General features: G+C 50.6%; 1 protein-coding gene across 1 annotated transcript; it reads right to left on the reverse strand.

The window, feature by feature from the left end:
• Irs2 (insulin receptor substrate 2) lies at positions 1 to 25,608 on the reverse strand. Its single transcript, XM_036166331.1, has 2 exons — positions 20,561 to 25,608; positions 1 to 2,301 (listed from the first exon to the last, which is right to left on the reverse strand). Exons 1-2 carry the CDS (start codon positions 24,552 to 24,554, stop codon positions 2,297 to 2,299), a joined length of 3,999 nt encoding a protein of 1,332 aa, XP_036022224.1. The 5' UTR covers positions 24,555 to 25,608; the 3' UTR covers positions 1 to 2,296.

Consider the following 25,608-nt stretch of genomic DNA (forward strand, 5'->3'; position numbering starts at 1 on the left):
TTCATTTCATAAATAATGTATTTTATTTTATTGCATATGGCTATTAAGGAGGGCATCCATGGTCAATACAGACTAAATACAGCACACTAATCTACTCCAGTTTATTCTCGTCTTCAGCGGCATCACGTGACCCCTATATACAGCATGTACAGCGGAAGACGACAGGGTGGGCGGGTCTCTTGTTGAAACACAATAGCGAGAAATATATTTAACATCTTGGTATCCTGAAACAACATGTACCCAAAGAAAACACTGTTTAATAACTGTTAAAAGTTTATATAGCAAAAAATAGTTTAAATTTAAGATTAAGTCAGGCAAAATGTACAAAGACCCAATACACAGCACAAAGTGTGGCCAACGTAACACTCACACATTTTGGTTCCTTTCTGTAAACTAAATTAAGGATGTAAATATTGCATATGCCTGCTCTTCTTGAAATGTACAGGATGAGGGGAATTTAGTGTATTCTTGTTTAGCTCATTCTGGCTGCAGCAGGGACCTGTGCCATCTGTGTCCTATGGTGAGGACACATCACATCTGCTTAAGTATGCTGTCGTTGGCTGATCAGCCCTACTGTCCCTGGGGGATTTAGTTACCAAGCAAATACGGTATGGGTTCCTAGACCCAAAACGAGTTAAAAATTTCAGGGGATTCTTGAGCTTCTCAATAAAGTACAGCACACACCCAAACGGACTTTCACTCTAGTACTGTGTGCCCCGTGCCCTGCTCTGATGTGTAGCTACAGGAAAGTAAACCTTGAGAATTCGAGAGGGGTGCGGGTCAATTTACATTCAACTTTGTCTTGCAATCCAGCTCTCTTCTACAAGCTCAGCACAGAAGCGGGAAGACAGCTGCACTGCTGTTAAATATATTTTAAGACATGGAATTTTTTGGTCGTCCTCTAAAAAGCCTCTTCCTACCAATGTATTATTCTATAGTGATATATATCTATATACTTATATATATATATATATATATATATTCTCCCAAACAAAAACAAAATGACAATAAAAAATTAAACCAGCAACTCACATTTCCAAGAATTAGTGTAGCCTCTACAGGCACTGGGGGGCGGGGGTTGGGGGGGGAAGGGGAGGCAGGGTCTCCAGCCCTGTGATGGAGCAGCAAGGTGACAGATATTCTGCTGACAAGCGCAGCCCTTCTAGGTGACACATGAAACAATTCCACAACACTGACATTTTCAGAACACTGAAAACAGAACCAGGGTAGTCTTTGTCAAGAACTGTTGACAGGCGTGTAGGGAGAGAGGCGGGTCTTCCTCTTCTGCCATTAACAGGACAACGGCTGGCATGCCTCCCCTCCTGTTCAGGGCAGCCTTGTTGGCCAACAAAGCAACATTATGTCAGAGATAATATATTTAAGAAAACAAAATTTGCCAAACCCAAACCAGCCTTGAGCTTTGAGCATGCCTACATTGAGCTTTTGGTTCAAGGAATGCGAGCTAAGGTTCAGTCAGGAGGCTTGTGGGCAGGAGAAAAGGCTTTTACCATCTGAAGTACTTACATGAACATCTACAGAGAGAAGAGTCAAGAAACCCGTTAAAGGTACAGAGATCTACCCTTCCCTACCCCTATCCCCAAAGACGGCTAACGATTTCCAAAAGGAGGCTGCTCCAGCCACATTCAGGAATTACTAGCATTAATCCATCTTCGAGTCCAATCCCATGGAGAATTAATGTCAGTCCCACACCGGGCTCTGTGCATAAGTAAACATTTGCAGGTACCTGGACTGGAATCCACACTCACTTATCAGAGAGACGGAGGTCAGCATGTGACACACTGGGGCAGAGCTGCCCTGAACCCTGCCAAACAATGCGGCTTCACCTTGAACTGAGGTAGGACTGTGGTAGTTTTGACCATAAGCCAGTAAATACCAGATTTGACCACTTTCATGGGTATTGTCGCATCTCCTTGCATGCTGAGGGATTAATCCGCTTCGCCACAATGAAAGTAACAGAACTGACAAGGATGGCCGGGATCAACGAAGGCCAATGGAAACGTCCAATCTCCTGGAGTGTACTCCACCAACTCATTAGTTCACAAACAAAACAAGAAGCAACATAAACAGTGCAATGACGGCAAGTGCCCCGTGTGGGAACAGGCGAGAGATGGGGGCTTGCCTCTTGGTTCCTTATCGAATACAATTCACAGAAGTCTCAAAATGTAGAGTTGCTCCCGTTGAAAGGAAAGTGAGCAGCGTTGGTTGGAAACATGCTAAGCATCTCCTTCAAATGGATTCGGAGTTCTGTGGGGGTGGTGATGGAGCCTGCAGCACTTCACTCTGAAAAAAAAGATCAGATAACTGGTGAGCCATGCTCCAGGGACCACAGCAGCCCCAGAACTCCCCAAACCCATGGACCTGAATTTGGGATTTGGGCCTCTCCCTAGAAATGAGGCACCAGGGAGATGTAAATTCAAGATGGCTGTCCTGGAGATGGGGCAGCAGGGTGCACTCAAATCCATCTGCACATAGGTGAGAAACGTCTTCCCCCACACACTTTGCCAAGCAGTCCAGCAAAGAAGTCACAGGGGATGGGCAGGGTTCTGGCTTTCATGACAAGCATCTGTGCTGGAGGGACCGGCCTGCCTCCCCAGGCACTGGTGATGAATGACAGCCACCACACACCTCACTGGTCAGCTATCAACCTGACTCCTCCAGGGAAGAAGGGAGTCCACTCTTCTTCCCCAGGAAACTGCCCATTATCTCCCCTCTTCTTAAGACCCAGACTTGGGCAGGGCGATACAATGTATGGAACTTGTCTGCTGTGTGGTCAAACACTCCTACAGTCTACAGATGACTGTAAAACTAATACAGGGACCTCACACCTTTAATCCCAGCACTTGGGAGGCAGAAGGAAGAGGATCTCTGTGAGTTCGAGGTCAACCTGCTCTACAGAGTGAGTTCCAGACCAGCCATGGCTACTCAGAGAAACCCTGTCTCAAAAAACCACGCCCTAAACTTGAAAGTTCTCACAGCCACATGCCTGCTGTCACAAGGCTCTCAGCGGCTCTTAGCCTGTACATATCTCCCCAAGAACCAAAGCTACCAACTCTCCTGATGAGCTGAGTGGCAGGAAGACTATCGTGTGGTCATGTGACCAGCTGCACCTGTTTTCCCCTCCCATGGAGGAGCAGCACACCTCTACCACCTGTCTCCATTCTTAGTGTGTAAAGTCCCTGTTTACCTGTGTGTGTGTGTGTGTGTGTGTGTGTGTGTGTGTGTATACACGTACACACTTACGTTCTTTTGTTAATGGACTGCATAACTTGGAAAACTGATGTCACATCATGATGACCCTGCCTTTTTATCTTAAAAGTTCCTTGGCTTTTAAAATAAACTGACATACTAACTTTACATCATTCATGATGATAGCAACAAGGCTGCACTGGGTCTTAAACTGGTCAGACCTTTTCTCTCTTACCTCTAATATCATCATACAGCCAGACACACCTCTAACATCGAATGGAATTCTAACCTTTGACTCTTGAACCTCATTCTCTACTGAGAGAGAATGTGTGTGTGTGTGTGTGTGTGTGTGTGTGTGTGTGTGTGTGTGTGTTCTTGAGTTCATAGGCCTGACTCAGCACAAACAAAAACGTGTGGCTTCTCTCCAACAAAGCACAGATCTGTGCAGACAGAGCAAACACCCCAACTCTTCTACTCCCCTGAGAACGTGACACTTGGAGGCTGTGCAGCTTCATGGCTGTGTTTGTCCTGTAAGCTTTACGTTCTTTCAACAATTAGGATACACATTATGCAAATGTCGGCAGACACTGAATTCAGTACTTCTTCCTTGACCATTGATCACTGTGATCTTCTCATCCCAAGAGACTCCAGGGTACAGTGGCACCTGGCTGCTGACACACCTTAACAAGCAGGGCCCAAGTTTCACAACAAAATGGCAGCATCTTGTCACTCAGGTGACCCTACCCCAGTGAAACTCCTACAGGAGAACACCAACCAAGTTCACTTATTTCTACACAACACTTAGGGAAAGGAAGCTGAACCCACGTTCTTGGAAGGAGCTCTGTGAGTCCTTCCATGTCCCCACTACAACACGGGTGTATTCAAGGGCCAGTGGGGTCTGCACTTCCTTAGAGATGCTATGTGACTGAGACATCCAACCTCAAGCATCAGGTCTTTGGGAGCACATATCAAGTGAAACTGTGTATTTAAGTACAAGGACTGAGCTGAGAAGCAGGAAGAATCTCGTTCACCATGCATGGTCCTTTCAGCAAGATTCTTTTTGAATTCTATCCTCGAATAAGGTCTCTTCATGTAAAAACAGTATTCTGATGGGAAGATGAACGAGTGCCCAGCTCACGTGCTAAGGACAGGGAGGTCAGACAGCACCACAGGCAGCTCTGAGGCCAGTGTGTTCGGGATGGGTGCATCCCACATTCTCTCTCACACACACCAGGGCAGTACAATGGGATGGAATTTGTCTGCTGTGAGGTCAAACACTCCTACAGTCTACAGATGATCATAATACTAGTATGGGGACCTCAGGACTCCTTGAGGATCATGGAACTTCAATTTTAGTGTGTCTACACACTAACAGAACCACAGTTACCAACAGTTCCTTAAGACAAGTCTTAAGGTGGCCACAGTGCTGACAGTGTGAGAGACCTGGGGAACCTCTAGAAATATAAACAGGATGAACCACCAGAAGAGATCCTGGGGGTGGGGGAGCTGCAGAAACAGGGAACCAAGGGGACTCTGAGAGCCTCACTGGACCTACATGTTGTAGAAATTTAACTATGTAAAGATCTGCTACATTTGTTTCTGCTGTGGACTATTTAACTGTGTAAAGGTGTGTCACATTTGTTTAATAAAATAAGGATGTGTTTAACTATGTAAAGATGTATTTAACTATGTAAAGATGGGTTGCTGTTTCACCTTGCCTGCCTAAGGCACCCGATTGGTTTAAGAAAAAGCTGGTCTGCCAATAGCTGGGCAGGAGAGGATTAGGCTGAACCGGCAGGCAGAGGAAATGAGGAGGAGGAAGAATCTAGAAAAGAGGAGAGAGGAAGGAGGAGAGAACGAGGGAGAAAGAGAAGGACAGGCCCTAAAGCCAGGCAGCTGCCAGCCAATAATGAAAGTAGGACATACAGAAGGAAAGAAAGATAAAAAGCCCTGAGGCAAAATGTAGATGAAGAGAAACACAATAATTTAAGTTAGAAGAGATAGCAAGAAATAGAAGCTAAGATAAGGCCAAGTGTTCATAACTAATAAGTCTCCATGTCTTGATTTGGGAGCTGGTTGGTGGCCACAAATAAAGTCTGCTCCCCCCACTCCATGGAACCCTAAAACTGGGAAGTACCACTGAAGAAGGAGTAGAGAAGGAACGTCCACTTGTCCATCCTTATGAACAGAAGGCCTAAGACTGAAAATGGCTATCTTTACATCAATGTCCAAAACACCTTTTTCCATTGTGAGCAGGCGGCAAAATCTATGTTGCACATGCTGGCCAGAGTCCTGACCTACCATAGCCAGGAAAATGTAGGCCTGAGGAGGGCCACATTCAGGAGGCTGGCCTAGGCCTGGGGGTTAGACACCTAAGATCAGGCTTCTGCCCTCACCAACCCTTTCCAGTCCATCAAGAGAGGAACCAGAGCTGGGAACTGACTCAGGTGAGAAGTAGGATGTGTGCCCTCTGCGTGTGAACCAGGATGCGTGTGCCCCATGCCTTTCTGTTTACTTTGACTGGGCTGGTTCATGTAAACTACAAGGAAGGAATGTATTTTCTAACCCTGCTAATCTGACATCCCCAACCTTAAATATTTATAGTTCCTAAGGACACGATGCCAGTATATATTTATTTATTCATTACCTATGTCAAATCCACTAGAGGCAACACAAGGATGATTAATTTATGGTCACTCTGCTCTGCATGTGCCTTCAGACGGGAGAGACTTGGTGCTACCCAGTCCCAGTGGTAAAACAGAGACCCAGGGAGATCCTGCACTGCACACAGGACAGACCCACAGACTCCTGTCTTGAGTCACAGGATCTGAAATCTCCTTGTAATTCTACACCCAAATCCCTAAGATCACAGACGAACCCTGCAAAGTAGCAAGTGTCTGGAGCCATGAAAAGCAGGCAGGTAGCAACAGTGGAAGCCATTAGCAAAGCAACTTCCGTACGTCCGTTTGCTCTGCCAGAGCCCAGCTAGGCTTCACCTTCCCTCAGCCGTCACCGATGACTTATGTCACTGATATGCAACACGTGGGACACAGTCTTTGAGGACAAGCCTTCAGGTCACCTTTTCCCAGGGCAGAAAGAATTCAATGAGCCCCAGTGGTTCCACCTCCAAAGGCTCTGCTCAGATCTCAGGAGAAGAGCAGGGGGAGGGAGGAGAGAGGACTGGGGACTGAGGGAGAGACAGAGGACAGACACACTGCTGAAGGACCAGGGAGAAGGTCTTCACAGTTCATGGGACAAGTAGCAAAACAAGTAAGTCCCACTCCGCTACCCAGTCGAGCACCAAGCCCAGAGTCTGTTAGCAAGAAATCAGACAGCCATAGGGGCGCCTGAGTCAGGTGGACTTCCGCTGGGATGTCTCCTGAGACGCTGGGTTTCGCATGTTTGACATCAAGGCTTTTCACATACCAATGTTCATGATCCCAGGCATTACCTGGGTCAGGACAGCTCTTCCCTGTGGAGCACAGGCTCTGTCTCCAGACCTTCTCTCTCACGAAGAGCCACACACAGACCCTCACTTGGGGCCCCAGAGAGGTTCTGTGCACTTCGGAGAAGAGCAGGTGTGGACCCCCTAACGTATTCAGGGCTCCGAATCACTAGTGCTATTTAGATGAATATTGATTTGCATGACTAAAGAAAACAGGAGGCCACGTATTTTATTTTTTCCAGTAGCAAACCAAATTAAGGAAGAAATGAGCCCTTTGGTGAGATCCCCTATCCTTCAAGCCCATCTCAATGCCCAGTTTAGGCTTTTCATTTAAACACAGAACTAGTTGGGAAAACAGGCTTTTCAGTTGGAAGAGAAATTCCTAGAAAAATATGCCTGATAATTTAGTACTTCTTACTTTGCTAAGAGCATTAAAAAAAAAAAAAAAAAGTCAGGTTGGGTGTGATAACAAAGCCACCAGAGATTCTAAGAAAAGCAAACGGTTACTTAACCTTTCATCTAAATTGGAAAAAAAAATCATTTACAAGGAAAACATGGATGATTAAGCTCCCTGTGACGACCTGCTTGAGAGAGTCTGACTTTCTTTCACGTGAGCGCTCACTTCCACCGGCAATTAAAACGCTTTCATTCTGAATGCTTGTTATTAAACAAACTCCCTACCTTCGAGTTGCAACTTGCTAATGACACAATCAATCCCAGACGGGAGATGAGGCCATGTAGCTTTTTCAAGGCTGGAGCCATCTGCCCTTTACGCAGCTTAATCCTTCAAGGAAGACAGCCTCTTAATGGCCCAGCCACGGTGTGCTCAGAGGCCTCCCAGCCTGTGAAGTACCCCACTTTAAACTTTCTCTACACACCCAAAGCTTCGCCCATGGGAACCTGCCAGCTCAGCCTCGGCGGCTTTTACAAGCCAAGGTTTCAGTAGCTGTTTCCTAATGTGGGCATCGAGCGAGCTTCTCCCTGATAGGAACCCTCAGCTGCCAGCAGGTGCAGATCCAGCACCACAGAGCCAAGCTGTTTTCATGTTCCAGCCCAGGACCCTGGGAGTCCAGAGTCTTCTGTACCCTAAGGGACCCTTTCTCTCAAACTAGGACACTCTAATCCCAGGTTAACACCAGAGGGAGACCTCAGAGTGATGGGGTCCCCCGAGTGAGCCAGGGGCAACTTCTCCCCAGTGCTGTCAAATGGAGGCCCCTCTGGCCCCCAGGACAGATGTTTAGGGCCCAGTGGGAGTGAGGGAATAAGAAGAGTCCACTCAAGCCCCGTCTCCTCTTCCATTCCGCACCATTTGTTCGGTTTTGTTTTGTAAGAAATGAGGCTTACAGCAGGATGCTAGGGGCACACTTACATAGTAGAAAGGTTACCAGAAGTGGATTAACCAGTTCTCCACTGTCACCTCCTCTATTACATTTTGGTAGCAAGAGCAGCTAAAGGTTACTTGTTTGAAAACAAAAACAATACTACCTAATATAACCGTCACACATGGTGGACTCCAAGAGCCACCTGCCCTAAGTACTGGCTTCTCTGTGTCTGCCTCTCTTCCCTCTCCACACTATATCCAGCCCCATGCCAACCAGGTTCATTGAGCTCTCTGCTCTTTGTACATTCAACCTGGACTTTTTTTTTTTTTTTAATTCTATGTATGAGATCATGCAAATTTTTTCATTGGCTTTTTATAGAACTCTCTTCAAAGGACATTAAATACCATACTAGTATCTGATCCTATGTAATGAGCAAGACTAGGTGATATACACATGCCTTGAGAAACCAGCTTGCTTGCTAGACTGCATGTGACCATGTCCTTCTGGCCTTCATGTCCTCTGCACTCGGGACAATGTTCCTTAGTCAAGCTAAGTTCAACAACAACAGACACCCTTACAGCTTATGCCACTTCTCGGAGCAGAAAAGACAAACACAACCTCCAAAAGGAAACCTGAAGGTGGTGTCTCAGATACCTAGGAAGGAGAATACTCTGCATCTCACAAATGATGATGGTACACAGCAGGGGCCGGCCATATCTCTGTAAAGTCTTACTGGATTCACAGCCACATCACTCACCTAGCACAGCTGGGTAGCTATGACAACCAAGAATCCACTGTCCAACCCCTCACAGAAACAGTCGGCCAACCCTTCAAAGGCACACTAACCCACCAACATTTAACAAGGAACTCGAAGAGAAGACACAGGCAGGTTTGTCAAAATAGCACCACACATTTTCCACCTGTGTGTCACACCTGAGACTAGCCGATGCCTCTGGAAATGATCTGCAAGCTTACGCTCTTCAGAAATGCAATACTGTCTGCTAAAGGCCAAGCTATCCTCTTACCGACCCTACTTTGAGTCCTAAGACCGAGTGTGAAGCCAGCAAGCACTCTTTAGACCCAGACTCTCTGGCTTCTTACAGCACAGCCCGGCACACAATCCATCCGGTCACCTCCAAATGCAAGCTTTGTGGATACTCAGCTTCACAAAGAGAAACTGACACCTACCTCACCTGCATATCATAATCAATCCAAATCTCTCTTAGGTAGCTTGAAAATGTGATTCCAAGGGCTATACTTCCATAGCTGGTACATGAACTAGCATTAAAATGACAGATATCTTCTAAGGATACTTTTTTCAGATATAGCACATTTTTGCATGATACTTACACAGATGTAAAAACTATGCTTTATGTATACTATAAAAATGCTTACAATTGGAGTTATAAAACCTATTTTTTTCCCTGTCAAATTATGGAGAAGTAGAATAAATATTCAGAGCAGATTCATGTACATTCCTTCAACTGATAGCCAATCCACTTGGGAGATATGAGGGCTCATCCTGATTGTTGAGTTGATAGGATCTATAACCTCTGGGGCATGTCTGAGAAGAAATTTCTAGATTGGGTTAACAGAGCTGGGAAGACCCACCCTCCAGAAGCCCACACAGCTTTCTCTGGTTCAATGGGATGTATGCTTGGGAGACATGAGGTTACAATAGCCAGAGTTAGACTGAGGACCATGGCCACCATCAACCAGGTGATTTCTCAGCTAGGTCAACAACACCCACTCCTGAAGATAGGGATATTCTCTCCCTACCCCGACAACCCCGGTATCACCGTGAAACTATCAAAGGAGATTTTATATAGAAACCATAATGACTACAAACAAAACATACATGAATATTGATTTTCTATATCAGGGAGCACATGCTTCTGGCGTGACTCACAGTCTGTGGCCAGACTCCTTCACATCAGTCATGAAGGCATGCAGCCACATGCCATGTTTTGAACTACAAAGACTTCTTCAGACCCCGAGGCTCTGAGCTTGTTGAAGAAGGCTGGCTCTTCTGGTTGTTTAGAGAGTCAAAGGAGTAGGGCAAAGGGGACCTGCTGTCACAGCCCCATCCCCCTAAGATGCTTCCAGGAACAATGCAAACAAGGACGGTTTCTAGTAGCCCAGGGACCACTGGGAAGCACATGGAACTAGGCAGGCAAGCAGGTCCTAGCCAGAGGAGAACCAGCTCAGTTGACAGGGTAAAGGTGGTGGGGAAGGGGTACTCCTGCTGGAGGTAACTCCAGGCCACTGAAAGCTAAGAGCCTCAGAAGCCCAGGCGTCTCTGCCTCCCTGCTCTACTCAAACCCTGACAGACAGAACCAAGTCAAAACGTACTATATACCAACATGTGGCACAGCACCCAGCTAACACGGCAGCTGCCCTTCCCTGCCTCCCTCTAGCCCCCACTGGCACACGGTTCAGCCAACGCCACATGATCCACGGGGACTCAGGCAGCACACGTGCTCTAGCAGCCAAAGGCCAGCATGTTCATAAGGTGACCCAAGCCCTCAAGGCCGTATGGACCACACTTCCAGAAAGACAACTTCAGCCCAGGCAGAGGCCTCTACTAGCCACCCACATTAAGGCACTAAGGCCCAGGGTCAGAGAGACAGGGCCAAGGCTCCTGGTGACAGAGGATGAAAAGCTGGGCTGCGGGTATAGACAACGCCAACCCTCCTGGATAACTAGATAGACCCCAAACAAGGACATGCCACCTGCTCCTGTCATTCGAGCCCAGGGGCAGACAGCCTATGAACTCCTGTCTTCTGCCAAACCCTCTGCACCAGCTGGTAGGGGCAACTCAAGAGAAGGAAAGCCAGCAGCATCCAGGCATGGCCCATCAGAATGAAGGTCTGCAGGGAGATGGCCCCCATCTCACTGTCAGAGGTGATGAACTATGAAAGGCTGCTGGAGGGATGGAGACGAAGATGTGCTGCGGAGTGAGAGGTGCCTCTTTCAGGAGAGGGCCCTCGGGAGCACCAGCTTATAAATTGATCTGCCTATGAAGAATTTTCTATGTGTATACACTTGTGAAATTCAGCTTACATGAACCATGGTAAAGAATTGTTTCCCTCCATTTCCCTTGGAAAGCAGCAAGTTATGCCTTGGCTTCCAGGAGGATAACTAGCCATGGAGGTAAACAGAAGATGAGCCTCACTCCTAGCTTGCCAAGACAGACAGTGCTCCGAGGCACTGCCTCTACAATCACTTGTAAAAATGTAATTTAGCAAAGTGAGGCTGAACCACTCCCAAACACCAGCAAGTCTTTAAAACCACGCATGCTGTTGGCCGGAGACATCCATTATGTACGTTCCACACACCAACAGGCCGGAAGAACTCCAAGCTCCTGTGCGCTCACACTGGCCATCCTCAGCTCCACATGCACAGCAAGGCAAGCCAGATCTCCACATCCAGAATAGCATCCAACGTGACCACCAGAGCCTCCTATACCCACTGTGTAGCACAGTCCTAAGCAGCTCCACTTCTGACCTCGTCACACAAAACCAGCTTCTCCATGGTGCTCTTTAATCCACCACTGTGGTGAATCCCACTTAATGCTCCTGCTTGATCCGTATACTTTTAAAATCTAGCGGAGTCATCTCAATCTACTACTAAGATTTCTCACCCCACGTCATTATTTCTCCATCTGCCAGGGCCAGGCAGCCAAGATCCTGCACAGGGGTGAGGGTAGGGCAGTGGCCCAGGATGGCCTAACCCTGGGGAGAAGAGAAGAGAGGATCCCCCTGCTTCTCTGACAACTAAGAAGGCAGAGGACAACAGGGTCACAGCAGTGACAGGTGGCTTCCCAGCATGCACTCACTTGCAGAGAGGCACAGGGCCTTGCACAGGGAATCCACACACACCATACTTGGAAAGGTCTTCTACCTTTGTGACAGCAAGAGGCTCTTCACAGCACACCAGGAGATGGAAAACGGAGTCCCCAGTTTTTACCAGTTTTTACGACTGACTTCATAGTTAAATACATCTAAGGGCTACTTTAGCAAAAAAGTGTTTCCTTCTCATATAAGCCTACAAAGTAACTAAAAACAGGGCAAAAGCCTGATGTATTAGCTCTCTCTCTCTCTGTGTGTGTGTGTGTGTGTGTGTGTGTGTGTGTGTGTGTGTGTGTGTGAGAGAGAGAGAGAGAGAGAGAGAGAGAGAGAGAGGGAGGGAGAGAGAGAGAGAGGTTGGCTCAGTGTGTGTCTCATTTTGGCTCAGAGTCCAGCCTCGTTCTGCCTAATCTATCCCACCCCCCTCTGAGGCTGAAGGAATGGAGATAAGCTGCTGCTGTAGACTGACAGCCACTTCTGATTCCAGGAAGAGCAGAGACTCTGGAGGCAGTGCCCCCACCCCTATGAGGGCAATCACCTATGAACATGCGGGCAGCCCACCCCGCAGAAGCCAGCTGGCCCCTCAAGCAAGAAGTACTTCTCTGGACCATCTTGGAGAACCAGAGCTGAGATAAGGATGATGGGACCACACCTCAACAGGGGCTGCTTAATTACATAAGACCCCTGACCCTAGCCCTAAGTCTTCCTCTGTTTAAACCCAACACACAAGTCGGTGCCCCAAGATGGACCTGTGGTCACAAGGCACAGAACCGCTCCTCCTCCATTGACTGAGCACATCTCTCTTTGCCTCATCAATTGATAACAGAGACAGTGGCTGGGACTGGTCTGTTAGGGCAGCTGGAGTCATCTTCTGTCCTAAAAATTCTGTGTCTAGAGCGTGCTGATGGCTGAGACGGTCAACTCTGAACCCGACCCTCCCTTCAACCTGGAGACGCTGCCTTGGTTCTGGTTTGCTTGTCCTGTGGAAGTCTCCTTCCATCGGCCCACTCTGAGCACATGCTGCCCGTGATGGCAGGCTCCTGGCCCAGGGCTGCCAGGAGCTAGTGAGAAGGAATCCTCCTCTATGATGGAGCCAGCATAAGCACGGCAATCGCCTAGGGCACTAGGCCTTCCAATGCTCTCCTACAGTCTTCACTCAGAGCATCCAATGAATTCTTGGTGTGTTCTGCCCACGTATTCTTTTATAATCACGCCACCTCCGAAGGGGGCAGCTTGTGTCCAATTCAATTTGAATGAAACCCATTTGTCCTCAAGTAAAATATCTAGCTAAATGATTTTCCCCACAACTTTGTTTAAGGACCTTAAGAACATTAAGACCCCATGGAATACTTGGTCCCTAAAAAGATAACCACCTCAGCAACAGATGATTAGCTACTAACTGGTTGGTCCTGAGGCTAATTTTGAATTGGTGTTTCCAAATCTACTCATCATTAACTGAGTTAATGACTCATCTCTTTGGAAGCTGCTAACGGGCTGTGAGAGGTATATGATATTCCAAGGATAGGACACAGAGGCTGAGACTATTAACCCAGCCTGTATCACTGGTCAGCAGGGCTGATTCTGTCCTGGAGAGCAAAGGCTTCAGCACTGCCTGGTAGCCTCAGCCTTCATGTTGAACTAGCCTAGAAACATTTCTTCTTAACAACATCCCCTTCTGTTGTGTGAGCAATCTTCTCACTAGGTACTTTGCTCTTCTCCCTCAAATGCATCCTTGTCTCTACCCAAGCAGTTCTCTTAACGGGTTACAACAGCAGAGGGGGTGATGGGATCTGCTGCACATGCTCAGCTGCTCTGTTATCCACAGGAGCAGGCTGACCCCAGGAGAGACTTAAGCACAGTGCTCAGAAGTGCACCCAAGGTGTGCCAATCTCTGGACCACCTTCTCAATGCTCTCCTGGTGGTGCTTCCTAACTACTCTACCCTAGCTAAACCTGATCTTGAATCATTGAGCAGTGGCTCCCACTCTGGTTCTGTGTCCTCAGATACACTTCTAGAGTCCACCCCACATCCCCTACTGTTCCCACACTGAGCTGAAGGGGCTTAATATACATGGATGCTAAATTCTGTATTGTCAAGTTCTATGTCCGTGTCCTGTGTTCTTTACTAAAACTTAAAAATGCTAGAGGAATAGAAATGTTTCACTCAGGAGAGATCTGGGAAGCTGGCTGGACCTCAGGAAGTTACCACCAAGAGTTAAGCTCACAAACCTGTGGACAAAAGAGGGCTCATAAAAAAAAGTGGGGGTAACACCACAAAGTTCTTCAAACTGACAGATGGAAACTGGCTAAAAAAAAAAAAAAAAAAATTAAAAACTGAGAGGCCTTTCCCACAACGTCCATCCTTCCATTCTTCTTCCTAAACTGTTCCCATTTTACTCTGAAATTGTAAGGAGGGAAGTGAGGCAGAAAAGGGGAGATTGACTCACTGCCACAGACAGAAACGGGAAACAGAAGGTCAGCTGGGAAATTCTGAGGCAGTGTGGTTTTTGTGCTTTCCAAGCTGATAATCCAACATAAAGAACCTGGGCTCAGGACTCAAGAGCCAACACTGCTCCCTCCTTTTGTCCTAATGACTTTGGACAGGTCACTTAACCCTCTGACCACCAGGTTCTGTAGTTCTGTCAAAAACTGAGTCGGGCTGGAGAGATGGCTCAGCTCTTAAGAGCACTGGCTGCTCCTTCAAAGGACCTGGGTTGGATTCCCAGCACCCACACAGCGGCTCACAACCCTCTGTGACTCCAGTTCCACGGGATTGGATGCTCTCTTCTAGCCTCCTTGGTCAGTAGGCACAGTGGCGCACAGACATCAACAGACATAAACACAGGCAAAACACCCATACACATAAAAGCTGATTCTGCATATATCATAAGATGTATAAATGTCACATGACATTATACTTACAGAAATAAAAACACTACAAAAAAGGTCTGAGTTTCGCCCAGTGTGCCCTGTGAAGTTATCATTCAGTACTGCTCAGAAGACATTTCTTTTTCATTACACTTAACACAAAGAATTCTTTCAGCATCATATTGTGTTTACCACGTTTCTGGATTGTTAATAGTACACTTTGGTCCCTGAAGATGGCCTGAGTTAAGTCCACAGAATGAGTAGAGAAATCTTGTGTCATAGTAATAAATATTAAAACACTACACTGAGGCCACGTGGAAAAAGCAGAGTCACCCCCAATGCCAACATATGGCTTTTGAAGCAATAATGAAAACGGTATTCCAGGATGAACTATAGCGCTTACATTTATGCTTTGGAAAAAAAAAAAAAAAAAAAAAAAACCCAAGCTTAAATACCATGATAAATCACTAGGAATTATACCAACTCTCTATAAAATAAAAGAATAGAGGATCAATAGTCTTGAGGTGACTGTATACAGATTTGAATGTCCTCAGAAAATACAGATGCATTCAAGTCTCAATTAGGAAGAAAGAAAAAAAAGAACTATGGGTTTGGGGGGAAAAACAGTATGGGAATACAGATACCAACTCTAAACAAGTGTTTCTGGAAAACCCGATGCTTTTTAAAATAAATATTAAAAGACTTGGTACTTAAAATTCATGTAAAGGTCTATCTTTAGGATATTTGGTGGATCCAAACGTTTGACCTGATTTCAGTAAATGCACAAGAAGAAATATTTTGCAAATGTCAATGCATAAATACCACACAAAAGGAAGTGGGACAGCATTTGAATCATTTGCCTGCTCTTTTTTAGCACATCTTTGGACAAATAACTATGAGTGTGTAAAACTCAGTATTATTTCTAGTTTAGCAGAAAAAGAAATTGCAATTATTAAATGGACTACTTTATCATCCATACACAGCCTGTATATTTGAACCCAACTCTATTTTAGCATTCTAACACAATGAATTCAATTAAGACTGCCAAGCCCAGAAGTGTCTGGCACATTCTGTACCCAGCAAGCAGCTCCTGGTGTGCAGCTCGCTTCCCTGTCTATTCCAACTTGCTTCTGTATGTGTTAATTCAGGGCACCCTCAGTATGAGCCAAGGAAACTACCCACAAAAGACCAGTGGCCACCACTGACCCCAGCATCCCCTACCAGCTCCTTCCAGAAACACAATGGCATCTACTCTCCCGGTGCCCCCCACCTCAACTAAACCCTTCAACTACGCCCCTTCCCCCTGCAGTCTTGACTGATACATTCAAACCAATAAAAATAAAGGGTATTCTGTTTAGATTTGGAAACCATTGCTGCCACAAAACCCATAGCCGGATAAGTAACACAACCTTTGTAGCAGGTCAGTACTAAAATGGCAACATTAAAATGCTTGGCACATCTTGCATGAAAACATACACTTTTTGTGCTGGTCTAGGGAGACTGAAGAGACTCCACCCCTACCACAGTTCTCTAGGCAAAGAGGCTGAATCTGGAGCTGAGCTCCCCTCTGAGTCAAAGTGGCCCCCACCCTAACTGGCAGTGTAGATAGAAGAATAAAGTTACATTTCCCCTTAAGTTTCCAAGGTGAGCGGAAAACATCCAATTCTGTACTATCCGATGCCCCCCTCCCAAAACAAAATAAAAAGCTGGCTGGCTTGCCAAATCTGATAGCGAAGTTACCTAGCTCTCAGAATATGCTTCCAGAGAAAGATGTTAACAGGAATCTAACAGAACGCCTTTATGCCCAGCTGCTGCTATGAAAATTGCTCTTTTGGGGCTGAAGAGCAAAGAATCCAGCATGTTCCTACCCTACAAACAGAAGGCACAGTACTGAAATCAAAACTTCAGGAGTGACCCCCAAGTTAAATCAACAAACAGAACCGAATCCCTGCTGAACTCCGGCTGATTAAACACCTGAAGTTCCAGGGCTTGGCTGTTAGTTAGAGCTTCCAGCATTAAGAGTCAATTTTTAAAATGTATATTCTAATTACACATCCTCATCTTGTCAACAGCCTTTAATACCGGAGCACATCACAGACAGGAATGCAAAGCGTGCTTTGAAGCCAGGGCAGACAGCAGGCCTGTTTTTCTTAATTGTTCTGCTACTATGTAATTTGAATCTCTACATTGTTACTTTCATTTTTCCCCCTTTCTGGAACAAATCTTGTTTTGTTTGCTGCTCTCCTCTCACACTACTGCTCTAAGGCTGAGCTACCACCCGGCTTTACAGAATTCTTAAGGAACGGAGGTGGGTTTCTCAGAGCCCCCACGCACAACCAACAAAGAGTCAGGGAAGGTAAGCATTTAAGAAGGCTTTGTCTCCATTCCCAGACTACTGAGTTTGGGTTTTCTTTATTAAGTTTTAATTCAAGAGCACTCATTTCCAAAAGTCCCTTCGAGGCCCACATTCCTGACCATACAGAACTGCTGTTTTCCTCACAATCCCTCTGGAAGGGCTTAGGACACTCCTGTTTTCATGTCTTTATGACCCAGCAGGGGAAGGACCGGAATCAACTGTTCTGTAGACAACACAGCCAGAAGCGCAGGTATGTGGCTCTCCGGAGATTAGCAACCAGAACCCTGGCTTCCTCGCTCCGCCCTCCTTCCTTCTCAGACTCCACACTTCTGTAAAGGTTTTTCTTTCGATAAAGGAAGCAGAACTGGCCACGTGACTTTCATTCACCAAAGCCAGAGTGTTTTCCTTAGCTCTTAGGTTGCCTTGTCCTTTGGAGGTGAAAGCCACCCTGCACAGCACTATCTTACCCCCCAGGCACTAGGCCTAGAAAGCACCCACCAAGGCTTGCAAGACTACTGTGTGGGCTCCAGGGATCAAGCACTTCCAGAGGCAGAACTTTCTAGACTAAATCAAGACCACCCCCCCCCCCCCCCCCCCCCCCCCCCCCCCCCCCACCCCCAGCTCCTGTGGAAACACCTCATTTATCTGAAACCTTGTAAGAGAAGGATGTGTGGATAGTCTTTTGATCAAACAGAACTAAATATAGATGCTTTCCACTTATCTATCCAGTCAGCCTCTTCAACATCAGAAACTAACAGAATGAAAACCCCTCTATGGAGGAAAACCAACATTTTAAGGAACACACCAATCTATAATCCTAGTGTCAATAATGTGCATACTTTTATAAGAATCAGTTTTAAAACACTGTTAATCCAATTAATTTCCAGTTCCCAAACAAGATAATTCTGACAGATTAATCAAACTACACACATATACACATACCTGGGGTTTACCAGCTTCTTAATAAGCAGTGTTTAAAACCCACCCCCATTCCCAATTCAACTGCAATCGACTATGAAATACTGTCAGGACTTCATGTCTAAATTACTTATGTACTACATACTACCCAGGTTGAGCTAACTTATTCCGTGTCTGTGTAACTAATGGGGTCTGTCCAGGAGAGTGTGAGTGAGCAGCTTGGGACAGAAGCACAGGGCACTGCTAAGAAGAGCCTGGGCATAGCTTGGTAAGCGGCAAGGACATTCTGCAGTTGAGTTTCACATTCCTGCTTCTAGCCTGGCTTCTACAAATCACCCTCTCAAAGCACACTGCTCTACAGAGAACTTTTCGTCTGTGCACACCACCAATGTCTACCTTTTCTGTGGTCCTTTGTGGCTCAACAGACATCAAGGGCTCAGCTCTGTGAGGGAAGAATGCTCGTTCACCTCCTCTCCCATGCCGCTCTCTGTTCAAGTCAATTTGCTAGAAATCTAATTTGGCATACATGCCTCCCTTTGAACATGTGGCTTTGGCACAATAGATGAATTGTAGTTATCTGTTCTTCCTGTGAAATGCCCCTTTTTAGAAAGGAGTTTAGCATAATATCCACAGAATTCAGAAACAGTAACCAAGATGCCTCCTGTAGGAAGAACTGTTTGGATTTTACATGTGTGAATCCTGCAGGCTGACAGGAATTTTATCCTGGTGGGAAACCCTAAGCAGGAATAGATGAACCAGGTGTCTAAACAAACTTAACCCCTGCAGATCAGCATTCTTTCTAATCTGCCAGTGGATCCTTTTTTGAATGTAGTGACTGTACAACAGGCTTCAGGCTTCCAAGTATTGAGTGCAGTCTGGGTTTTCCAGAGGAGGAGACCCACCCAACCCCTACTGCCTGTTTACCCATTCTCTCTACCAGGGACATAGAAGTTGCTAAATAAGTGTGGTGTGTGTGTGTGTGTGTGTGTGTGTGTGTGTGTGTGTGTGTGTAGGAGTGTGTGTGTGTGTGGGGGGGGGCTGACAGACTTTTCCCATTCAGTCACACCCTGCCATGTTTAGATGGCCCGTGGCTTAGTTGATCCTCAACTCCCTAGCATTAGAAATTTTGTACTATTTACTCAAGCTTTCACAAAATGACCTTCACCTGAGAGACTGACCATGGAGGAGACACTCTGCCAACTTCTAGTTGATTTAATTAGATGTTGAAGCACTGTACTAATGGTAATTCCTGGAGACTCCTCTTCCTCTGCTTCAGTTTTAATTATAATAATAAAAGAATTAGTTTTTCATCCATTACCTTAGAATAATGGCATTTCCCTCAAGCTATAAGCCTGAAACCTATGAATTAACAGCCTCAAATATACTAGAAAACACAGTCTGAATACAGATCACATTCAACTGCTCTGGTTACTCTAAGAACCGAAAATGTACAGGTCGCTGTGAAACAGACCACCACCTTGCTTCCAACCACCACCGGCTCCACTGTGGCACCCCGTCTGTCCTGCTAGCAACCCCATATAGAAACACAGGCAAGATGATGGGCAGAACTCGGCACTCCAGGCCCCGAATCCTCTTACACTCCAGCCTTTCTGACATACAGAAGGCTTTGCCAACTGCACAGCAAGCCCATCTCTATGCTGGTGGATCTTTGATAACTGGGGAGGAGACTGTGCAAGGCATCCTCCAGTCCCACTGTTTCTGGAAAAGCCCTTAACTTCAATTCCTGATCCTGAAACATGGCTGAGTGCTACCGCCTGGGGTGCTCTGAGAAGCCCAGCCCATCCTGTCCTATGCCAACCCCATTCCTTGTTTCACCCAGCCCACGAGGGCCTTCCAGTGGTTCCTGAGTTCCCAAACCTCCACAGGGATTTACATCAACAGCTCCAGCATTACCTGGGGAGTTATTAACAATGCCATTTTGCCAAGTCCCGGACCTACAGCACCAGAAATCCTGGGAGGTTTACTTGCCTAGTACCCACAGACAGGAAACCCTCCAGGAAACTCCCAGTTATACTCAGGTGAGAACAGCTGCCATCAGGCTATGTAAGGCAAGCCACACTACGGCCATTTCCCTTATGAGAACCATGGTGCCTCTGATGGACAAGCTTGTCACAGTCTACATGTGAACTTGAAATGACAGGTGGCTCCTATGAGCAGCCACCAAGACTCATGCTCACTTCCTGAGGGACTCTTGGGTATGTTTTAATAAACTTTAGAGCCGGGCAGCAGTGACCTGGGGCCCAGTCACTCACCCACAGAGACAGTAGTGCTCAGCATCAACTGTGAAGATCTAAACAACTTTCCTCTGGAGCAGCCACTGTAGAAACCCCACCCAGCCAGCAGATGGGAAGGGCAGGACCACAAGGACCCAGGCAAGAGATGGCTGGTTCGAAAACAAGGTCAAAGTCTCCTCCTGCTCACAGGGAGCCATTAACTCTACTCAAAACCCAAGTAAATAAGCTCTTTGGAGAAAGACAACAATAATATGGCAGCCAAGGAACCACTGGGATAGAGTCACATCCAAAGCCATCCAATATTCCACCCTCCCCCCCAGCCTCAAGGTCAAAGGGCCTCACCTTTCACGACTGTGGCTTCCTTCAAGTGATGGGACAAGAAGTCGATGCTTGCGTAGGTGCTGGCAGAGGGCAAGGCTCCAGTGCTTGGGCCCCCACACACCCCGCTGGTGCCAGTGTTTCCGACGGAGCTACGGAGCCCCCCCAGGCTACGGGTCCGGCCCCAGGAGCTCTTGTCTCCTGGCTGTGGATGCTGCGTCTGCGACGGTGACAAGGACCCCTGCTCATCACTCACATCAATGGCGATATAGTTGAGGCCGTTCTGGAAACCCACGGAGGTCTCTCTGCGCATGGGAGAACCGCCGCCTCCGGGACAGCCAATCAAAGTTCCGGGCTGACCCGGGTTCCACGGCCTAGCCTGCTGCGCCGGTGGCACAGCCAGCGAGGGCTGCGCCTGTCCTGGGGATGTAGGTGGCTCATCACTTCCTCCCAGGATACCACTGCCTTCACTGCTTTTCCTGAGAGAGACGTTTTCCACAGAGGCCGAATTGTGGCGCTTGGAGTTGTGGGCGAAGGAGGGGGACACCGGGGTGACGGTGGTGGTAGAGGAGAAGGTCTCTGAACTGTGGCGACGTCGGCCCCCCTGTGGGTCTGCACGGATGACCTTGGCACCCCTGTGGGGATCAGGGGGCTGGCTGACTTGAAGAAAGGCCTCTACCCCAGACACCTGATCCATGAGACTTAGGCGCTTCAAGCCCGATGTGGGACTGGTCACTCGGGTACCTTCTGGCTTTGGGGGTGCCGCAATAGGTTGTGGCGGGGTAGCAGCCACACCAAAGGCCATCTCGGTATAGTCACCATTATCCCCAGGCTCCGAGGAAGTTGAGGGGCCAGCAGTGGGGCCCTGGGAAGTGGCAGCGGATGCTGGAGGCAGGCGGTAGAGCTCTCCTGGGGCAGGTGGCAGAGGCTGCTGCAGGGAAGAGGGGGAGGCCGAAGGACGTGGGGGCAGTGGTGGGTATGGGGATGAGACCTCTGGGGAGAGAAGGCCATCCATGGAGCCTACTGTATCCCCACTATGGGTGCCAGGCTTAGGGGACTTGGGAGAACTGAAGTCCAAGTTCATATAGTCAGAGAGCGGGGAGCGCTGCCGGCTATCACTGCTGGTGCCTGGGGTACCTGAACCCAGGGACGAAGCAGGACTACTGGCTGAAAGCAGCGAAGAGGACGAAGCCGCCGATGCCAGCAGTGGGGGAGCAGGTGGGGACAGACGGGTCCCTGCCTCCCCGAAGTCAATGTTGATGTACTCGCCAGGGCTCTTGGGCTCTGTGGGTAGAGGGTACTCTTGCATGCTAGGAAGGGTCTGCAGTCCCTCCAGCGATAAGCGCGTGGGTCTTACTGCCCGACAGCGCTGGCCCAGGAAGCCCTCAGGGCGGCTACCACTTGGCCTCATGGGGGAAGGCACTGCTGAGTGTTGAGGCTGGGTAGGGCCACCCCCAGCTGCCCCAAAGGTGCCAGCCAACTGGGAGGTCCCTGGGGTGGCCTGGGGTTCCAGCCTCTCCTCTTCCAAGATTCGCCCCACAGGGGAGCTCATGAGCACATACTGGTCACTGTCCCCACTGCAAGAATAAGGGGCCTTGTAAGAGCGGGGCAAAGAGCTGTAGCAGTGTCCAGGGACACTTTTGAGGCCCTCACTGCCTCCGCGCAAAGCCGCTGAGAAGAAGTCAAGTGGCGTGCCTGCAGTACCAGCCTCGCTGGGGGACATATTGAGGTAGTCCCCGTTGGGGAGCAGCTTTGGGTCTGCGTTCTCCATGGACAGCTTGGAGCCACACCACATTCGCATGTAGCCGCTATCTTCTGGGGAGCTCTCCGCTGGGGAGCTGGCTTTGTAGTTGCCCCCATTCACTGGGAAGGTCCTCCCTGGCCCTGAAGGGGGCGCTGGCACTGCTGCTCCCGAGGGGGGCAAGGCTGCAGCCGCTGACCTGGGCTGCAGGATCTGCTTGGGGGCAGATACACTGGTGGGGCTCATGGGCATGTAATCATCACTCTTGCGGCTACTGGGGCCACCACTCCTGAGGGCCGCCCCAGGGGTCATGGGCATGTAGCCATCATCTGCCCCCAGGTTACTGCTGGAACTCTTGTGAGAGCCAATCTCAATGTCCCCATAGTCCTCTGGATAAGGGTGGTAGGCCAGTTTGGGAGACGATGCCGGGAAAGATGGGCAGAGGCGACCTGAACTCCCAGAGAAGGTGGCCCGCATGAGAGTATACTCATCCAGGGAGGCAGAAGAAGGCTGGGGTACTGGCCTCTGCCGGGCAGGCGTGGTCAGGGAGTAAGTCCTCTTCCTCAGCCCTCTGTCCAGGTCTTGGGCCCCATCCCCAGAGACTCTACGGTAAGGGCGGCCACAGTGGCTCAGGGGTCTATCCATGCTCATGTACCCATAGAGCTCGCCCCCACTGCCATCCCTAGCTGGCGGGGTCTCCGCAATTGACTCGGGTGTGTTGCTCCTGTGGCTACTGAAGGCTCTCAGGTCGCCAGGGCTGGAGCCATACTCGTCAAGGGACATGAAACCCGGGTCACTGGGGGAGCCGGACGCGGAGGCACTGCCGCTGGACGGACGCTGGCCTTGGGGGTGGTGCAGCGGATGAGGCAGGTGCGGGTGGGGGCCGGGAGGGAGCGGGTAGGAGCCCGAGCCGTGCCCACTGCTGGAGGACAGGCTGCCGGGGCTGGTGGCTGCAGGCGGCGAATGCGCCACGGGCATGGACATGGAGCGGCTGTGTTGCAGGGCGCCCCCTGCCGGCGCCAGCGTCACTTTGCTCGGGCGGCCTCCGCAGCCGGCGCTCAGGGTGTGCGAGCGGCTCAGGGGCGCGCGCACCGGTCCCGGACTCAGGGGGCTCCCGGCCACCGACGTCGGCCTGCCTCCCGCCGTCCCCGCCCCGGCTGCCGCACCGCCGTCGCCCTCACTGGCCGTACGGACCCGACACGAGGTGCACTTGGCTGCTGGCGGGGTGGCCGCCAGGCTGTCGGTGCGCGAGCGGCGCACCAGGCCGGTCTGGCTAGGGGGCAGGTTGACCAGGTGGTGGTGGCGGCGCGCGCCCGGCACGCTGATGGGGTGCGTGGCCGACGACCCGGACGACTGACTCTTGCTGCGAGGCCGGAACTCAAAGAGCTCCTTGAGCGCCTTCATGGCCTCCAGGATGGTCTCATGGATGTTCTGCGCCACCACCGAGTCGTCGGCTTGCATCCACAGCTCTCCGGGGCCGGTGACGGCCGAGCGGCCCACCTCGATGAAGAAGAAGCTGTCCGAGTGGCCACAGCGGCGGATGTTCATAAGCTGCAGCGTCACCGACGGCTGCTCGCAATTGAGCTTCACGAAGCCGATGGTGCGCGCAGACAGGCATAGGCGGTATACACCCGTCAGGTTTTTGCTCTGACCCAGACCCTTGGGCTTGAGGTTCACCTGCCACACCTCGCGGTAGACTGCCGTGGCGGGCGTTACGAGCCCGTAGTCATCGGAGCCAGCGGCGCCCGCCGAGCCGCCCAGGACGCCTGGGAGAGAGGCGCTGCAGGACCCGCCGCTGCCCGCGATGCCCGAGCCCCCATCGCCAGAGCGACCCTCGCTGACCAAGTCGGTGAGCGCGCGGTACCAGCCCTCTTGCTCCTGCTCGTTTTCCGCCGCCACGGCGAAGTACTCGTCCTTGGTGTAGAGGGCGATCAGGTACTTGTGCTTGGCGTCCGCGCGCTTGTTGATGTTCAGGCAGCAGTCGAGCGCGATCACTCTCTTCGGCGCGCCCGCCTTGCTCCTCCACTTCTTCTCGCTCTCGTAGTACTCCAGCCGCGGCGGCTGCGGTGGCTGCGGTGGCGACCCCCCGGCCGCGGATGCCTCGTCGCCGCCCGTGCCGGGGCCGCGCAGCACGAAGAAGCGCTTGTGGCCGTGCTTCTGCTTGCGCAGGTAGCCGCACTTGCGCACGCTGTGGTTGTTGTTGTTGTTGTTGTTGTTAAGGTTCGGGCCGTCCCCGCCCGCTGGCGCGGGGGACCCAGGCAGGGGCGCGCTAGCCATCGCCGCTAGTTCAGGCCGCACCGCCCGGCTGGGCGCGCAGGGGATGGTGAGGGCCGAGGGGCGCGGGCGGGGGCGGCTCCCCGCCACCCGTCGCCCGGCCGCCCGGCCACGCGCGCGCGCGTCCCCCGGGCCCAAGCGGTGGGCTAGGAGGCGCGCGCGGCTCGCTGGCGCAGGGCCCTCCGCCGCTCGTAAGGATGCTCGGCGCGGGCGGTGGCCGCCCCCCGCTCCGACTGTCCGCGGCCGCTGCCTCCCGGGCTCTCGGGCGGCGCCCGGGGACTGGCTGGCTGGGCCGAGAGTCGGGGTCCCCGAGCCGCGGGGCCGAGCTTAGGACGCGCGCGGCCGGCCTGCTGCTGCCGTTCCGCGCTGCACGACGCCGGGCTGCGTCCGGACACTCGGGGCCCACGCCGCCGTCACTCGGGCCGCTGCCGCTGCTGCTGCTGCTGCTGCTGCTGCCGCCAACGACGACCCGGGCTTGTCGCGGTCCCCGCCGCACAGTGAGTAACACATCGCGCACCGAGTGACTGAACTAAGAGCAAAACAACACGTGACTCTGCGTTACGCAGGCACACTCGCGCGGACGCCCCGCCCCACCGCCCCGCATTGGCGCCGCATCCCCCGACGGACGGCGAGCCGGACCAATGGGCGTGAGGCGCGGGGGGGGGGGCGGGCCGACACCGGGGCCTCGTTTCCCGCCGTCCCCTCCCCCTCCCGCCGAGGCCGGGCCGGGGCTCGGCGGGGGCCGGGCTCATTAATCAGGGGCTCGTTGTGGATGCGGGCGGGGGCGATGCCACCCAGGGCGGGAAGCTGGCCACGGAGGAGGCGCGTGCGGGGTTTGTGCTCCTGCCTCGAGCCCTACTAACTGATCCCAGGCTTCCGCCGCGGAGGGGGGCCAGGGGGCGGGAGGTCGCAGCCGGTGCGGGGCGGCGGTCGGACCCCAGCAGCCGGGGTGGGCGCGCGGCGCAGGGCGGTGCCCGCAGTGGGTGGCAGGCGCGCGGCCCGGCTTGTTTACGAGCATCGCTGCCCGGGAGCTCTGGGTCGATGGCCGCTCTGTGCC

This window comes from Onychomys torridus, chromosome 17 (genome assembly GCF_903995425.1).
Source record: "Onychomys torridus chromosome 17, mOncTor1.1, whole genome shotgun sequence".
NCBI lineage: Eukaryota > Metazoa > Chordata > Mammalia > Rodentia > Cricetidae > Onychomys > Onychomys torridus.

Excerpts from the sequence above, each read along its gene's own strand:
- Irs2 (XM_036166331.1), bottom strand. The coding sequence starts at position 24,554 with ATGGCTAGCGCGCCCCTGCCTGGGTCCCCCGCGCCAGCGGGCGGGGAC.